The sequence below is a fragment of the Meleagris gallopavo genome, chromosome 22, assembly GCF_905368555.1.
Source record: "Meleagris gallopavo chromosome 22, MGAL_WU_HG_1.1, whole genome shotgun sequence".
Taxonomy (NCBI): Eukaryota; Metazoa; Chordata; class Aves; order Galliformes; family Phasianidae; genus Meleagris; species Meleagris gallopavo.
Genome location: NC_139425.1, coordinates 7,782,663 through 7,801,845, shown reverse-complemented (window position 1 = coordinate 7,801,845; position 19,183 = coordinate 7,782,663). Strand labels below are relative to the sequence as shown.

Genomic DNA, 19,183 nt, shown 5'->3' with positions numbered 1-19,183 from the left:
TATATTACCATGTAGATCTCTATACTCCTTTGTGGTTATTATGCATGTTTTGGATGTTCTACCTCTATGGATTACGCAGGCTGGAAAGAACAAGACCGCATTATGTCTCCTTCTGTCTTTTCAATTTTATCTTAATCAGCTCTAATTTGTCATTTGCAATCTCTCTATTTTTCTTCTTTCTCCCGAGTAATAAAGACTTGGAGCACATGAGAACTGAACAGAGAAATACTGTACTAATAGAAGTAACATCTTAAACTGATTAAAAGCAGATGTAGTGAAGTATGTATATGTAAGTATTACTGCCGGCACACACAAATACATCTGTTAAAGCTATCAGTGTAATACAAATTTCCTGGATAACTGTTACCATTTAGAGTATTTACTACTTCTTTGAAATCATATCCAGGCTACTAAACCCAAAATATCTCTTACTGCTCCGGATTTCACTCATAAGTAATAATAACTCTGAGATGTCTACAGCTGATTGCTGTGAAACAACTGTATCCTCTTTGGGGCAATCAGACATCATCTGTTTGCCACATTATTTCAGCTCCTTCAGTACCTCACTGAAATTGGTCGTCAAATAGTTTTGCTACCTCACAGACCACGTTAGTTTCCTTTACCCACCACCCCCCCTAAAAAAGTCTTTGCTCCACAGATTGATCAAGTTTGTCCTATCTGCCAAACCAGCAAAGAGAGCCGACTGGCACAAACATCCCCGAATCACAGCCACGCTGTGTCTGGGCACTGCTGTGCTGATGTATTGCTACTTACAGTGCTGGTCGTGAATTCAGGGGGGTTGTCATTCACATCTGTCACCGTAATGATTGCAGTCGCTGTGTTTGAGAGACCGTAGTTAAGATTTCCTTCCATATCTGTGGCTTGAACGATGACTATATACTGCTGAACTTTCTGGAGAGAAAAAAAACAAACAGAAGAGAATGAAAAAAGGTATCCTGTAAAATGTCTCAGTTTATTTTCCATATATAAGTTCAATCTTAAAGCTGGCTACAAAGTTAAATGGACTTAAAATGCTAGTAAGAAAACATAAAATTTTCCATTGCATTTTTGAAGCAATTTTTGCATAGATTGGTGGTCATCACCTGATTTACAGGAAAATAAAAGATCTTATAGGCAGAAATTCTTGGCTTAGACAGACATTTTTGCTAATGTTTAAACATTTTCAGCAACATTAATTTGTGTCTTCTGAAAAACGAGTAGAAATTTGGCTGACATTTTTTTTTTTTCATCAACAAAGTCACCAAACACATTAATAATCCCCAAACTGACAGCAGCATTGCCTCATGGCACTCCAACTGGTTCTGCTCACACAGTTCAATGCCTTTTGACACTTAAAATATCTTCCCTGTTTCAATTCGTAACAAAATCTTCATTAAAAATTCTCAATTACTTTGAAGAATGAAAAAATCTTGCAGAGCAAACCATCTTGCCAAGCTACCCACATCACGCTCAAGGCATATAGAACACTTAATCATAGAATCATCGGGGTTGGAACAGACTGTCAAGATCACCCAGTCCAACCATTAGCCTGACCAAGTGTAATACTATAATGGGATGATGATAGCAGGGTGGCACGGTCTTTAGCTACAGCAAATGAGAACCAGACCAAACGCAGCAGCCACAGGTACAGAAATGAAGGAAAAGACCTGCTAGCCTTTGGAAGGCCTCAGGTAGGCAGGGATCTCCAAGAGAGAAGCCCTTACCTCCACTGCCAGCCCTTACATGAGGTCTGGGAAGGGGTGGATCCTGGCTCCAGCCCTTCTGGTCACTCAGGTGCAGTTGAGTTCCTGTGGTTTGGCCCTGCCTTCCCACCAGGTGCTCCATCACTGTTTCAGGCTGTGACTTAGCATTTCCACTACACTAACTGAGTCCCACCACTAACCATGACCCTCAATGCCACGTCTCTTAAATACCTCCAGAGATGGAGAATACACCTCCTGTTCCCATGTGAGCTGGGACATGGGGACCTGGGACATGGGGACCAAATGGTTCTGGCAGAGCAATGGAGAGCCCAAAGGGTGCGGATATGGAATCACAGTGTCACACTGGAAAAGCTTTGTGCAAAGCCAAGTGGAGGATTTCTAATGGGAGGAGAGAGCTGCCCAGAGTGGCTGTGTGCTGGATGGCTGCCTGCTGCTGGAGTCTGGTTCTGCTACTCGAGGGCTGCCCTTTTCCTTTGCTGATGTTACGTCTTGTGCAAAATGTCAGATGCTCTTTGAAGTTTCACATGGTGAAAATTAGGTCTGTTAGGTCTGCTTACTCCCGTACCAGTGTTCTTGAGCTGCTGCAACTGCTTTAATTCTGTAATTCTTCTGAGCTACTAAAATAACAGAAATCTGAATTCTAGCTTTATCTTGATTTCAGCACTTTTAATTGACAGATATTAATCTGTTAAATTGACAAGACATCACACATAAGAATTCATCAGCACCTTACAACTGGAATGTTTTATGGAAATGGACTTTCATTATTTCGTGCTACCCATAATAAAACATGAAGGAGAAACTCTAGCTCTCGCTTTTTCCTCATGCAAACTTTGCCATTCAAGACTCCACTTGTAAAGCACTGGTAACTGTAAGGCTGAAATGCCCTACGAATGAATCTGTCTTATTAATCTCAGATTTACAATCAAGTTTTTTAAATTTAACTAACTGCTTTTCACTAGGATTGCAGCACAGTGTTAGTAAAATATCCAGAACAAATTCAGAATGCCACATTAAAGAACCCTAAAAGAGAGATTGTATTGACCAAGAGAATACAAAGCCAAAAACGCCCAGAACTGAGTAAGGTACATATGCAGCAGCCCCAAGAGATGGCTCATATGGATGGGAAGGGGGAAAGAAAGCACTGGATGGGTGCTCTGTCCCAGGGTTGGTGGCAGCTGCAGCGGTGGGGACCCAGCCAGAGGCCAACTACTGCAAGCTTCGCCAAAGCTGTGCTCATTTTCATCAGCTGAAGACACGACCATTGTGTTTGGAGCAGAAGAGTGATCTGACCTGGAGAAAGATGTTGGCTGGCATGTGAAGTTGTGTCAAACATGAAAACTTGTAACTGAAAGTAGGCTGAGATTTGTCAGCCCTTTAGGCACTCAGTTGCCATCCACACTCATTTTCATCCGAATGCCTCTGGTGTGGGCAGATAAGGGTGGCACACTCAGGCACCTAGTTTAAATTTATAACTAATTCAATCTTCAGTGAGATTGGTCCCAGCAGATAAGAAATTACTGATTTTTTTTTGTTTTTCTGTAGCTAACCTTTTTGCTTTTGTGCATTAAGCTGATTTTATTGAACTATTCAATCAATTTCAATTTCAACATGTCTTTCCAATTTGTCACCACATCTCCAGGGGCATCTCAGTTTGTTGTCCTACTGTTAGTATTATTGTTGCGACTATTAAAAAAATAGGCAGTCTCATGCCCCCTAGCATATGAGACATTTTCTTGATGGAGTTTTGATCACACAGAATAATTCTGATCTTCTCTTCCTTAGCAGAAGTGACATTTTAAATAGAACAGGATAAAAAATACAGCATGGGGGTTTCATCAAATGGCCTTAACCCAGAGAAATGAAATAGTTTCTGTATCCTTGCTCTGATGGTGATGCTATGAAACCAAAGATATGAGCATCTGCCCTCAAGGGGTAGGCTAAAAACCCAGCCCACTGAAGTCACTAGAAGGCCCAGTGGCTGGTATTTTTAATAAATCTAGCAAATCTTCGTGCTAGAGGAAAGTAAATGTGCTACTTCTACATAAATCAAGGAAAAAAAAAATAGCTGATCTTGATAAGTGCAGAGCTTTTAGTCTGACCTAAAAACTAAGAAGAGCTTTTGAAGGAAAAAATTATGAAGGAAAGAATAATTTAAGCAATTGCAGCAGATCTAATCTGTCTGCTCTCCTGTCAATCATCTGATACAGTGGTACAAAGAAATACATCAGCTAAATTTCAGAGGTTGGGAATCAGTTGGTCAAGTGGTTAAGGTTGTTAAAGGGCTTGGTTAAAAAGTTAGGAGTGCCTTGTACACGGAGAGGGAACAGAGAATCAAATAACAGAAACAAGAAGAGATTTAACAGTACAAAACAGAACAGAATGCAGCAAGGGACCAAAACTCTGTAGACAGCTGGCTGAGGGGACATGAGCATGGAGGATGGGCCCATGTCCTGACCACTCATTGTGCAGCAGGGACAAATGCCATCGGCACATGGACTGTGTGCAGTGCAGACCTTGCAGATACAGCAATATTCACTCCTTGGGCCAAGCTCTGAGGGCTCATCTGGATGCTGTGCATAATCCAGGTCACTTGTATGAGCAGCCCAGACCCGACCAGGTGCCAGGAGTGAAGAGCCCATCACCAGAGAAGAGCCCAGAAGAGCCTGGCTTGTTTGGTCTAGCAAATGAAGGCTGCTAGCAGATATGATTGCTGTCTATAAATACCTCAGGAGGATAAACACTGGGAAGGCTAAAGAGCAATTTAAACTAAAGGACAATGTTGACACAAGAACAAATGGGTATAAGCTGGCCATGAATAAATTTAGGCTGGAAATTAGTAGGTCCTTCACCTCTAACGCTGTGGGATGCTGGAGGAACTGTCTAACGCAAGGTCAGGGGAGAAAAAATGTTCAAAAGAGTATATTAAATCAGGAGTAGAGCCTTTTGGGTCTGAGTAGAAATTACGACAAATTGAGCAAAGCAAAAACTGGTTCTTTCTGTATTCTCTGTGTTCAAACAACTTTTGAAGATAAAAAAGCCCATCAAACCCCACCCCTTTCACAAGGTTTTTGTATGATGATGGTCTCAGACTTCACACTGATCTGTATCACCAGACCAGCACTTACACAGGCATGGAGAAAGGAAGAGATGCCCCCTCCAAGCGCAGCTTTGCTCTGGCTCTGCCCATTGGGGTGCCAGACAGCCCCACAGATGCTGCCTCGCACCCTGGGCGCACACACGAGCAGTACTGAGACAGGCTTTGAACAAATCATATTCAAAGAAAAACATCTAAAGAGCAAAATAGTTTTTAAATGAAATCGTAGCAATGAAGTCCTATCTGTGAAACCAACTTTCACATATGCTTGCCCAATAATTTTAGGAATATGGCTGCTCCTGGATTACTCATGCAATTAATATAAATCATATACGTGCTGGGTAACTGTAGATGCCAAAGTCCAGAAACGTGGTAATTATATGATTAAATTAATCTTCATTACGGACAAAGGGTTTGCAAAATTAGGACCTGCATTTTCAAAGCTCTGTACAAATATTGTCCAATTAATTACCACTTCCTGGGAAATGTATGACTCACTAAATTTAGCATCCTGTCTAAAGCAAATAAGGTTACCAGGATGTTACAATGGGATTTATTGAGAAAGAATCTATTAGAGAAGGAGACAGAAAATCTGAAGTTGGAAAAAAAGTCCTATTTCCTCTCATGGCTATTCTTACCTGTTCTTTATACACTTTTCCACCCCCCCTGCCTTTTGCAATGCCAGTGAGAGGAACATACAGTATTTCTCTGGCTTCCTTCCTAAATCATTTCTTCGTGTGCTGGTGAAATGTTGATGTTCACTTCTTTGGTATACGACAGTAGCTCGTGAACACAGTAATAAATACTGCACCACAGCTGGGAAAGTCGATTTGAAAAGAAATACCCCAGACAGTCACATGACTTCAGCAGAAGTGCTTTATCCAAAAAGATTGAATGAGCCATCATTTAAACAAAGCTCACAGGAAAACCTTGAAAGTATCTGCAATGCTCCCTATGGTTAAATATAAAGGCAGATTTCCAGAAGAGCCCCTATGCTGGAGGCTCAGAGGAGGCAGCTCTGCTGACAGTGTCTGCAGTTCGGTCTTGGTGCCCAGCTCGAGCCAAGCCTTTGATGGAGCTTGACCTTTTCTTTTCCCACATACAGCACAGCACTGTGGCAGGTATGCAGCACCCTCAGCAGACTTCAGAACCCACAAGTCTTAATACACAATCTGAGCTAAAAGGATGCACTTTGCTTCATCCCAACATCTCTATACAGGTACAGCCACCCTCAGAAGTGTTCCATGCTAACAGGACAGGGACAGAGGATCCCACTTCTAAAATGGGCCACTTGATGTTGCATAAGCACAAATAGACAGGTTTATCTTCTCCCTTTGGCTGAGGCTGTGTTTGCTTTTCTTCCCAGCATGGCACAGCACTCTCCTGCCACAAGCATCTGGGCACTTTGGGTTCTATGAGCTGTCAGCAAGCTGAGATGGTCCTTGGTCTAACTCTACTGATGCCAAAGCTTACTCTCCTGGAAATGGTGGTGTGCTAATTCAGCTGTTTCCTCCCTAAAAAAGGTATCAGTGAGAAACATCTTGCTTTCTGACATGCAGGTCAAGACAAAGGACAAAGGTCTAGAGGCCACAAGCTCACCTCTGGATTTTCACTTGGCATGGCACATATAGTGACAAGCGACCTTTCACAAGCAGCTTTCAGCCAGCAGTTTGATTAGCATCTGAGAGTTTAAGTTTTCTTTCCTCTCAGCACCTGGGCCTCATAACCTGTGGTATATCACATCTGCACTACTCTTTGCTTCCTCTCTTCTCTACTGCACTTTAAGACAGTATTTTAATATCACAGAATCATGGACTCATTACGGTTGGAAAAGACCACTAAGAGCCCCAGATCCAACCCCAACCAATCCTGCTGTGTCCACATCTCTCAGTGCCACCTCTCCACAGCTCTGGAACACCCCCGAGATGGTGACCCCACCACCTCCTGGCAGCTGTGCCACTTCATCGCTGCTCTTTCTGAAAAGAAAAATGCAGTTTGCACGTTTGTTTAACTCGCTCAAAACCAGCAGTCACACAACCAATCCCTTCAGCTTGGCCCACGGTGAGTGTTGAATTTTAAGTGCAAATGTGCCCTGTTCCAGCTCAGTAGCTATTTTCTTTTCCATGTGGCTGCTTCAGAAAGCAAAACAATACCCGGCAGTGCGTACAGCAGCCAGCAATAACTACCCCTTCATTTTCATACAAAAGCAGAAGGAAGAGTTAGGTTACCTGAAAAAAGTTCTACCATAGAGACTTTATAAAATCACAGAGCTGGAAGACCCTCCAGGAGTTTGCTCTGCTTGGCTTCCCAGCGGCTTCAGACCAATCAGTGCAACTGCTGCTGCCCCTGGCTGCTCTTTTTGTGCTCCTCAGGCAGTGGAAAGTGAGAGCAAAACCCCTCCCTAAGCACACCTCAGGTACAGCACTGCCCTGATGGTCACCGCCTGCCTCCTGCATCCACAGCCCTGGGCCAGGAGAGATGTGAGGCAGATGGAATTGCTCACCTCTCCTGTGTTATTGTGGGAGCAGTGATCCTGCTGAAGAGCCAGCTCCAGGAGTGCTGTTATCGAGTGAGAATCTCATCTCCAAAAGCGACCTGCTAGTTGTCAGGGATACCAAGAAAAGCTTGGAAATATCAACTCCAAACACAAAAAAGCACCAAAACAACAAGGAACTGCAGCGGGGGACATCCACATAACTGAAAACACAGAGTGGTGGTCCTGATGGACCATTTTCCTTATTTTCTTAATGTTTTGTGCTAGCAATACTGTTCATGGGAAATACTCTACTAAGCAAGAACAGAGAGAGTTTTGAGTGTGATTCATCTGAGTTATACTTCACTTTCTTAATTTTTATTTTTGAGCGATGTTTCTTCCTGGTGGACTGGACACTGAGCCTGGGATCTCAAGGCTTTGGAAAACACAGTCTGAAACCTCACGGTTGTGGAACACATTAAGAACAGCAACGCAGCTGCTCCTGGCCAAGGAGAGGGACCTACTGGAAACTACATCCACCAAAACATCAACAGACCCAGATGCACTATGCACAGGGTTTGCTATGCTCTGACCCAAGCTGGTCAACCCATAAGGCAATGGTGCTGCACCCCAGGTTAGTACCAACCCAGGCTCTGTTTAACCCCACACTAATTCTAGATTTGGAGTTGCAAACGGTGAGGATGACAAGAGGTCACAAGCTTTTTATCTGATATTTGACCACAGCAGAATGTCAGAACCTTAACCAGGAAAACCACAACTCACCCAATTCTGTTATCCTATTTGAAGTACCGTTTCACAATCAATCTAATTCTTTGGAGTTCACTCAAAATCTAAACAGTACCACTATTCTGAAGATCGTGACATTATTTTCCAGTTTTGGAAGGTTTTATAGTATGGACATAACATTTGTTGGGATTATTTTCTTTTTTTTCACTCAGCCTTGGAAAATTAGACACCAAGCCTGGAGCAAATAGAAAATAGAGACTGGGCTGTTTTCAGAAGATAAGTATGAAAACAACAATAACAGCAGAAGAAGTACCCACTGTTCTGTCTTGAAATGTTTTATTTACTGATGTTGCCTCTGATGGACCTAATCTGTTTCCATGCCTCAAGCAATTCCATAAAGGCATCCGAGCTGAGTCTATTGAAGCTATTCAGGCACTACAGACTTACCTGAAAATTATTATCAGAATTATTACCAAAATTGTTATCAGAAAACCCACTGTAAGAATATCTGTAGTCCTTGGACAGTATTGAATTTTTTGAATAGGAAGACTGTGAGTAAATGAGCTTCTCATATGGTTCTTATTTAATGCGTAAATTAGAATCACACAATCATTAGAAATGGGTTATATCTCACTCTTCAGTGATCAAAACTACAGATCAGACACAAGACCACAAGGAAGAAGAATAAGGAAAATAAATTACATGCTGCTGATTGTCGGCACTGATAGCCATGCGAGGGGGTGACAGTGAGCTGGTACGAGCTACAAATAAATTCCATTAAGAAAAGAAGGAGAGATGACAAATATCTTGGATAATGCATTTTGATTATGACTACCACCACTGAGTTGGTGCCAAAAAAGAGGTGGGCTGTGATTAAGGCTACGGGTTGCAGCATGGTTTCCTTTTGCATTTTCCCAAACACTCCCCCAGCGACCTTTAGCGGGTCATTTAATTTTTCTGTGCCTCCAAGAAACTGAAAATAACACTTCAAAATGAAATGAAAACACTTTCTTATCTCATAGTGATATCATGAGAATAAAATCCTTCCGTTTGCAGGAGCAGTCGGGCTCTGTGAGGAGGAGAGATGCGGAAGGACCCATCTCAGAGCCCTTCTGCTGGAGGGAAGCATCCATGCAGCACTGCGGGAGTGTTCCTTTGGACTTCAGCATCAACAAGAAGCAACTCAGACAATGCTTTCAATTCACGTCAATGTTTTGCCGGCTTTGTGCCCCACAGATGTCAGGTCATCTTGCAAAGCACTTAAAAGGAGACCTGAGGAATAAACCTTCCATCTTTTGGCTGAGGCAATTTTTGTAAAACCATGAAATTATGTCCAGCTTCTCTTGGACAGGAAGAGACAAGCAATAGTTCAATGTCTAGATGGTCACAGAGTGACTGTCGCTGCTGAGAGGTGCCCTTTGGAAAATCTGCCAGCGTTAAATTGATGTTGCTTGTGGTTTGTGTCTGCCACTTTTTGACAAAAGGAGCGAGAGTTGAGAGAGGGGAAAAAAAACCTAAAAACCCCAGGCAGACCACAGGGACGGGAAAGCAAGCAACAATCCAAGGAAATTCTTTGGACTTACACAAAACCAAATCCTTCCTATAGTGTGTATCATCTTGGTGGTTACCCAAAGGCCAGGCTTATGGAAAAAAAAAATCCTCATTATGTCCATTGCACTTTTATAAACCGCAAAACCTTTACTGTCAAATGCTGCCAGAGCAATTTAATAAACAAGGAGAATGCCTTAATGTATTCTGAAACCTGAAAACCACCCATCATTAGCCCCACATGCTGTTTTCCTACTTTCTCTGCTTTAAGCCATTTAGCTGTTACAGCTGCTTTCCTTGTAAGCCTGACTTCTGTTTTTATCAGCCTGATTTGTTTTCTGGTCTATCTGACTTGATTAAAAAGAGCAAGAAAAGCCTCTCACAATCCAGGTAAAACTGCCTTCTTTAAGCTCTCTTGGGCTGGAAGCATGAAAAAGATCATCAAGAAGATCAGCGTAGGTGAATAAATATTAATAATACTGCTCATAATTTATACTTGGTCTCATTTTTTTTGTGCAGACAGGCTCAAAATTCCATGCTCATAGCACTGCTGCTATAGCCAAACCCCTTAGTTCTGACGTTTTTCCAAATCCTATCAATGCATCAATTAAAAAAAAACAACACACAACACAAACCAATGTGATACATATTCAGTGTAACACATTCAAACCATTTTCTCTACTCCTGTCTGTTAGCCATGGCAGAAGGGTGGCAGTCAGGAGTCAAACTTTGAGAATCGGTATGGCGTCGACTCTGTATGGTCTGGATAAAATAAACACATTTGGTGCTACTCATTAACTGCTGAGAATTATTCCATCACTTTTAAGAAAACAGCTCAGCTAAGTTCTTGCTAGCTGCAATAAGTTCTTGCTAGCTGCACAGCTGCAATAGCTGTGATACACATATGCCTTCATCCCTATGAATAGAAAGGAACATTCAAATAATGGAGGAACAGGTTATAGTTGGAAAAGCAGCTGATTTAATTAAATTTGGCAGAATGAAAGGTTAGTGGAAAACAGTCAAATAACTGCAAAGAGATTAATGCGAGATGTTCCCTATTGTATTTCCCTTACGAGCTGTTTTACACAGTATGGGTGGGGTCATGTTGTGTCGATTTGCTGAGAGAGAATGTGACAGAATTACTGGAAAAGAAACTTGGTTTGGTTGTGAAGTTGGAAATACTAATGGAGGTTCCGTCAAAGGTAGCTCTGGCTTTGCTTCCCTGGCTTTTAAGAGGGCTATGCTCTCCCAGGTACTGTGACAAATACCCAGATGCGATCAGCTGGACTGGGTAAGTTAGTGGGAACACAACTGGAAGACCATCATGAGAACTACACCTAGGAGTAACGTGGGTCACTATGTTCTGCTATGAGATTGGCCCTGGTGACGGAGTGCCACAGGACACACAGCAAAGAGTCCCACCTGCTCCCACCAGTCCTCTCTTCCCCAAACCCACAGAAATATGGCAACCACTCTGTTAAAGCAGCAGTTCTAGGGTTGCTTTGTACAGCAGCAATCCAGCAGTCCCTGCAGCACAGGTGATCCTTGAGCCAACACGCAGGCTCTGCTGGGGAGGGAAATGTCAGCTCTTGTGTGAAAACAGGTGCAAAGGAGGAAATCCACAGAGCCGTGGGAAAAACAGACCAAAGCTTATCCTGTGAGTGGGAGAATGCTCTATGACATGAAACAATGATGTCTGAACGCGAACAAGATTTGATCTTGTTCTGTATGTATGCATTAATAGCATCAAAGACATAACGCATGAGGAATGAAAATCTGCATCGATTCAGTGCTTGGTGGTTGCACTCTGTCTTGGAGGAGAAAAAGGTATGCAACGCACACTGAACTTGATGGACAAAATCACGCAAGAACAGAGCAAAATACAGTAATAAATTCTGGGATAACTTAACAGTGCAACATAGCTACAATCACTTGAATGTTACAAATCACTCACTGAACGAGATCTAGGATTAATGGAGGATAAAATGTTATACTTTGGAAGCAAGACACTTTGGCAGTTTTTTAGAAGCTAATGATCCTAATGTTTATCTGTAGATGTACTAGATAAATACAAAAGAAAGATTTTTGTTTAATTAAACACTGCACTAATGGATCTGAGCAAAGCCATATGTACTCTTACAAAAGGAAGGCCACCAAATAAAGGCAGTTTTTGCAGAGAGCAGTCAGCAGCACAGTGCTCACTATGGAGCCTTGCAGCACCCTGGGGTGCAACACTTTGGGGATGAGAAGCAGATAGATCTCATAAACATATCGATGGCTACATTGACAGCCATAGGTTTGCAATGGAAAGTGGCTGCGGGGAATTTGAGCTTTTGATGAAAATGTCTGCAACTTCTGTGGTTTGGGTTCAACTGCATGCAGAGCTTGCTGCTCTGGGGAGTAACGACCTGTACAACTCAATGCACTGCCTGCTTGGAAGGCTTCCGACAAGATAAAAAGAAAAAAAAAACAACCTGGGGAAGTGAGGAACAAACAGCTTCATGATGAACTAAGAAACTGCTGATAAGCGAAATGGCAGAAAAGCCAGGCTGGCAGAGTGCCACTGCGAGCGTTCTCTGCGATGTGCAGGAGTTTTCTTTTCCGTATTGGGGCTGTCAGCCTTAATCGGATCTCCCAGAGCAGCATCACTGTCTGTCCAGGTGAAACTACAAAAAAGCAATTGTTATCATCATGGAAACAAGCACTCCGTGTCAGCCATGGGAGGAGAAGGTGTTTTGTTAAGAAATGACTCCAGAAGTGTTTTGATATACTCAAAGTATGAAAGGTAAAGCCTGTATTTATTAATTTGATATGGGAAGGAGCAGACCAAGAAGGATTTTCTATAATCCTTGAAGGCCCCAGCTGTAAAAGAGACCTTTTCCAGGGTAACGTGGGCCCTTTCCATGACCAAACGTACAAGGACGGTGAGGTGGCCACAAGCCATTTCCATAACTGAAGGCAGAATTCAATTTTCTCAGATCACAGCCTTAATCAAACAGCATTTAATTTCTATGCTTTTTGTCATCTAAGGGATGCATGGGATTTCTGCAAGTGTCAAAGGCTTTTAAGTGACCAGAAGCACGTTCCACCTCAGCGGGGGAAAACTTAAAATGGAGTCAGCTCCAGAGAGACCCCATTGCCAACAAACCAGATTTGTGCAATGTGGAATTAACTTCACCTTGCCACAAGGTATGAAAGAGGAACTTGCCAACCGTCTTTATGTGATAAAATGTAATTTTTGCAGTTACATAATTGGAGAAATGTAGCAGATTTTTGGCTATTTGCTGCAAGAGGGAGTTTCAGCATTTCAGTTCTCTCCAGTTCTGGCTCCATTTCCTCTTAAAAAATGTATGGAAGAGCTGAATTTCATGCAAGAAGCAAAATGACCCTGAATTTAGTAGCATACATTATAAGATATTCAAAAATAACAGACTGAAATGAAAAATAGCAGTGCACAATTCTGCCAAGATAATTAACCCATGACCTGATCATCTATGACGCTGCACTGACGAGCTTACTGCTATGCTGTAAATAATGCTGGCATATTTTATTTTCTTTGCAGGCGCAAATATTGACAAATTCATCCTCATTAAACTTCTGTGAACTCGGAATTATCTCCACTTCTCAAATGAGGAACAGACAGAGGAACTAAAGCTATCTTTTCAGAGGCATTCATCAGTTTGGGGAGCCCGGTCTGAGATGCTAAATACAGTTTTAAGCCTTCTTCACACACAGAAGTAGAGCTATATTGATCAAATCCACACTGTTACTTCCTCTCTCCTCGCCCTTAGCTGAGACTTGCTTCTATGTGCAAGAAACGCCCTTTTGCTGAGATGCACCAATTTCCTGAGCAGAATTACTTACGGCAGAAAGAGATTTTTTGCCATTGTAACTAGATCTACTGTAAAGTTTTGGCATCCCTTTACACTCCTAACTAGAACTAGCCCACCAAAAAGAAATTGCAGACTAAGGATATGTACAAATTCTATTCTGAGACAAGCTGCAGTACAGATCTATGGTGCTTTAGCCACATCTCAGGGCCTACTCTCACCTCCACTCACAGCCCATCTCGGGCTATCACACGTTAGTTGCTATCTGTCCAGGCTATCTTAGCTGCAAATGATAGCCCCTATTCTAGTGCTGATACTTTCTGAAAATTAGAAAGGAAATGGTATGATCCAGAACGAAGAACTCCTCAGAACTAAGAGTTTTTGCTTTGGTTGCAATGCTCTCCACCTTTGGGGCTCCACATGGAACTGGTGAGACCATCCCCTCCAAGAGGATGCGCAGGGAGGACCCGGCTCCTGGTCTCTCCTGTGAAGGAGAGATTGTTATGAGTGTGTGTCAAGAGTTTTGTGAGATGGATTAACCACTTATGGGGAATAAGGTGAGACTGTGAAATATATATAATTTTATCGCATTTGTGTCCCAGAGGTGAAGAGGTTTTATCTCATCCCACCAATTGCGGTGTTTACCTTGCTCTCAGTTAATGGAAGCTGTATGGATTTTTTATTTCTTTTTTCTCGTGGCAAGTGTCAGAACAGTCCAAGTTTAGAAACATTATTATCTGACAGCAGAAACAAAGCACTAACTCAAACCAGCTGCAACAGGTCCTTACTTTGAGTCCTCAGGGTCTCTGACTAAACCATCAGCCCACAGAGTCATTGATTCAGATGATAGATCATGCCCTAAGTGAAATCAGTCCTATTGCTGGGATGGGGCAGGTGTGGAGCCACGACACCCATCACAGGGATGCTATTCTCACTGTTTTGAACAGAGCAGAGCATCCCAGGCTGGACACACTGCTGGCAGTGTTGAGGGCACACCCGAGGAAGGGAATTAGCCAGGTAATGCCATGCTGTCTGATGAGTGAGCCCAAGCTGAGGGCATGCTGTCAGTGCTGTGGGTGGGCATGGGGGGGTTGCAGGAGCATCTACTTGGGTAGTTTTCTCATTGGCTTTTCTGGGACAGTGAAGCCTGCTGTGTGCAGCTGCACAGGGGCAGGTTTCTGCTTTCTGTGCTGTGTGTACAGCACAGGGAAGGATCTGGCCTTGGTAGTTTTATAGAAGAGAAAGGAGAAAATAAACAAAATCAACAAATGGAAATCCTCAGCCGGAAGGGGACATACTGGTTATTTACTTAAAGTGCTGCTGAGATCCAACGCAAATTTTCAAGAAGCATTCCATTTAGTACTAGCAGAGGTTTATTTAGCCCATGTTTTCTGTTTGTTTTCAATAATTTTTCATAGCAAAACACATTTGCTACCAGTGCTCATTCCGAGCATCTTCGATTGTATAATCCCCAGCACTACCCTGGTTGCTACGGAGACAACAGAGATGCCACAAACAGCAAAGCTCTTCAGGTGTGGAAGAAATGCACAAAGGAAAGAACCATCCCATGCAAATGAGATCTTCCTGCCCTTGTACACAGGTGTGGAACATGGGTGAGGGCTATAGGATGTACAATGAGCTGGGCCCTGCTTCTCTCCTTGCCTCCACAGCACCAAGCTGCTTTTCAGACTGCACAAAAAGCCACGTACCGTATCATTCTAGACTCAATGCCAAAGAACATTTTCTACCTGGATTTGAATAATGTGAATATATTAATTAAAGTTGATAATGGCTGATAATGATTTCCATCAGCAGTAGAATGATGCTATATTTATCATTATCTCTGAGATTCTCATACCTAGCTAATTTATACAGAGAAGACTTGAAGTAACGTGACTTGCCATCTTAACAACTTCTCTGATAACACCTTTAAAGTAACAGAACATTGTTTCCTGAGACAACCGAGACTGTTTCTTGTTATGTGATGGAAAGCAAAGAGAGGAGATCAAAACCCCAAGGTTTCGCTTTGAGCTGGTTACCCTTCAAAAGGAGCTGATTTTGAGATGCCACAGCATTGGCAAAAATCTACTTGAGAACCATTTAGCATTTGTATTTATTACAGACATAGACTGCAGACACAAGTAGGGCTAAAAGGAAAAGGATATGGAGAGAGGGAGGGCTGGAACTGCCTCTTGGTCCCACCCAAGATCCAGCTAGGTATCTCTAGCAGGAGATACCTCAGAGTCTGGGAGCCCTGCACATGTCTTCCCTGGCCTGAGCAACAGTACTCAAGCACAGCTCTGTGCACACTCATGGTTTGGGGTTGGTGGCATGCACGGCTTCTCCAGGACTTCAGGAAAGCAGCATCTTCCCTCAGGCTGTGCCCAGAGGTCTGTCAGAAGAACCCTTCTTTGGCAGCAAGAAGTAAGAAACTTCTTACAAGAGCAAGAAAGGATGAAGCAGGAACAGAGCTGGAAGATGTCTTCTGCAGCTCAGCCTTTGGGTTGGGATGGTGAGGAATGCCTGGGATCTTCCCTTCAGGAAGAAAAGAGGAGAACCACCCAAAGCCTCATAATTCTGCCTAAAACCCAGAGGGGTAGAATTCATGGCACAGTCTGTGGAGAAGGGAATGTACAGAAACACAGTCAGACACTGCACACAGCCAGGAACTTGCTCCTATGGCCCTGGAACTTACAAACAGCTGAACCACCTCTGAGTTTGGAATTTTTTTTTCCTTTTTTTTTTTTTTTAATTTTAATACCAAGTCACTGCATATATACCTGCAACTGAAAATTCTGGGGAAAGAAAAAAAAAAAGGAAATAAGCATTTGCTGCAAAACACATCCCAGCTATATAATGTGCATTCATAAAATATGCATAACAGATTTCACTTTAGTAAGGGCAAGATTCAGATGCACCAGTAACTGAGAAACAGAGGCCAAAAGAGCTTGCAACACAAAATAGGAAAAAAGCATCCTGGAACCTTAGAGTTCCTCAAAGCTAATGACATCACTGCTCATCATTTCATCAGACCCAGACTCAGAGAACAACAACAGGAATCTTCTTAAATATTTGTTGTTAAGGTAAATCTAAAATGATTGTCTAGCACAATGTTAATTACATTGTACAGCAATCAAAACAGAGACGCTGAGTCTAATGAATCCCTACTCTCACCTTTGGAACAGAACTGGAGTGTCTTGTTCACCTCCTTATTAGCACATAAATATTCTAATTAGGAAGCAACTCCAGATGAATAGGATTAGCAATAAGGACATTTTAGACTAGGTACACAAGAGATACTCAAAACTCTCATGTCTTATCTAAGGCTCTCCTGACATTTATAATCATGTAGAAACGCTAAATTTACATAGCTCTGCCTAATTAGACATGGTTGCAATTATGTTGTGGGCTTTCTTTTTTTCCTGCCCAAGTACAACTTACACTGTCAAAACAGGAAGCAGGAACTGAATAGAAATTCGGTAAGAAATAAAGGTAATTTTTGTTTTAATTTTTTTTCTCTCCAATTTGAAATTCATGTTACAACCCCACTTTTTAGATCCCAGGCAAGAATTGGCTATTATGAATCTAAGTCCAGAAGTCCAGATCACAGTTGCTTTAAATGTAAAAATGAGCTTTAATCAGCAGCACGTCAAGAGTGGGCACGAAAGCAGGCCAAATTCTGCAAAAGGTCACACGTGCACTGCATGGGGTCCGTGGGCTGCTCCTGCTCTTGATGAGAGGAGGAAGCAAAGCTCCTTGAAACTCTCCCCCTGCCTATGTCTTTTGCTGACCACTTTTCAGACTGAGTCCCTCTCTTCAGCCAGAAAAAGCTGCAATCTTGATGGTGCTGAAGGAATTCTGCCCTTCTTGGTCTTCACCAAGATGGTGAGAAGCAGGTAATCCATCAGACTGTATTTTCTGAACAGCAACTGCTGGCATTATTGGGCAGGAAGCTGATAAATGATGTGTACATTGTAGTAACTGAATTTCAATATATTGTCTTTGGTGCCTATAATCACAGATAGAGCTCTTTCACCTTAGCTCAGACATAATTCAAAGTAAGTGCTATGCACACAGTTCAATGCTGAGCTGAACTGTGGACATTTGAACTCGATATTGATATCAGCAGATATCTGCACGGAGGAGACGGCCATACACACGTATGAACTGCCAGGATGGGGCTGTTAGGAAGTTTCTAGGGCAAACAGCCACAAATCCATTTCATTGACTGTTGAAGGTCTAATTCTCTCTGCTCCTAGAGTCGCTGTTTATCAGAAAATCAGCACCTTATTTGACTTGTGTCATGTTTCAAGCTCCACGCAAATGATGCTAGGGCAGTGACAGAGCCCCAGGAAGCTGGGTGTTCTAGTGGCAAAGTTCAGTGGCCCTAAGCACAGCACCACGTACGAATACTGTTCTTAATAAAGACTCAAGAGGAATAAGAATACATCCAAAGAGTGCACTGAGAATCTCCTGTTTACAGCTTAGCTACTGAGAATGTAGGAGAGGTGGAGAAAAGACTGTTCTGCTTGTGCAGGTGTGCAAAAGCAAGAATTAGTCAATTAAGAAACTGAATTACCTCCTCCTACAAAACTGAAGAGAAGGGTATCATACAGTAAGCCGTTCCATGCAAACACACTCATTCCATTCAATGGTTTAACAGGTCAGTAGCATCCACCAAGTCCAGGGTCAACCCAAAGCCTGCTGAAGCCCAACTGCAGTCTTCCAATGAATTTTAAATTCATGTACCACTGAAATAGGCAAATCTGGCATGTTTCTGAATATCTGCATGAAATAAGGGAACTGTTTGCTTCTAAAAGGATGTAACAGTATGTTCTCTTTGGGTAGGACATCAGCCTGATGCCCGCTTTCTTATCAAACTTTCTAATCAGGACTTGCATCAGTCATGACGGTTGGATTTGAAAGCTCATGATGACAGTCCAAGGAGTTGAAACAAAATCAATAACCATACAAACACCACTCCCATCCCCTGCTCTGCTATCTTTACGATCAATCAATATGCATAAATGACTACTGCCAGGCACATCTGCACTAGTCTAGCACATAATCAACTTTGTCTTGTCTCAGCTTAATATAATTTTCCACCATATTAGCAGTCTTTATGATATCCTGTCTTTCCGAATAGACATAATTCAGAATCACTACATAGCTCAATTGGACTATTATGTGCATACAGACCCACACACACAAATCCACTCTTTGGTGACGGCCTCTCCTCACTGCTGTGGTTGAGATTACAGCCACAGTTAAAGGGTTTGCAAGGAGGTGACACCCAAGGCCACAGGCGTCCATACTTCTGGCAGAACAACACACATGTAGGCATATAAACATATCTGGGAAAAGAAATGAACAAACTCATCAAAAAACACACTGAAGCACCCGTTGAAAATTGCACACACTTTTAATGACTTGGGTGAGGGCTGCTGTTGCATAAATTTGTTTAACGTTAGTGTCCCTTGTTTGCTGTAAATTTCACACTGCAAAATTACCAGGGCAATTCTAATGGAGCTGAAGCCTACAGCTGCTCTCTATGATAAAGGAGGAAGTAATTACGAATTCCTCCGGGAAGACACAGAAAGTCAAAGATCTCCCTTGGAAGTGTTCCCTGAGGAGCTGCTCGGCAGCGGGCTGCGAGGCGCACAGCAGCTCCGCAGAGCTGGGCACAGAATGAGCAGGATGCTCATGCTGGCAGCCACTGGACCATCAGCTGCCATTCAGCCTGAAGGGACTGAGAGCTGGAGCC

The 19,183-nt window shown here is 42.6% G+C and overlaps 1 protein-coding gene across 1 annotated transcript in view; it reads right to left on the bottom strand.

Annotated features, from left to right (window-relative positions):
- The window catches only part of CDH4 (cadherin 4), a 420,515-nt gene that overhangs the window by 36,892 nt on the left and 364,440 nt on the right, over window positions 1-19,183 (bottom strand). Inside the window, exon 8 of the mRNA XM_085241473.1 lies at window positions 775-912. Within this exon, the coding sequence (XP_085097599.1) occupies window positions 775-912 (138 nt within the window). The remainder of the gene's footprint in view (window positions 1-774; window positions 913-19,183) is intronic.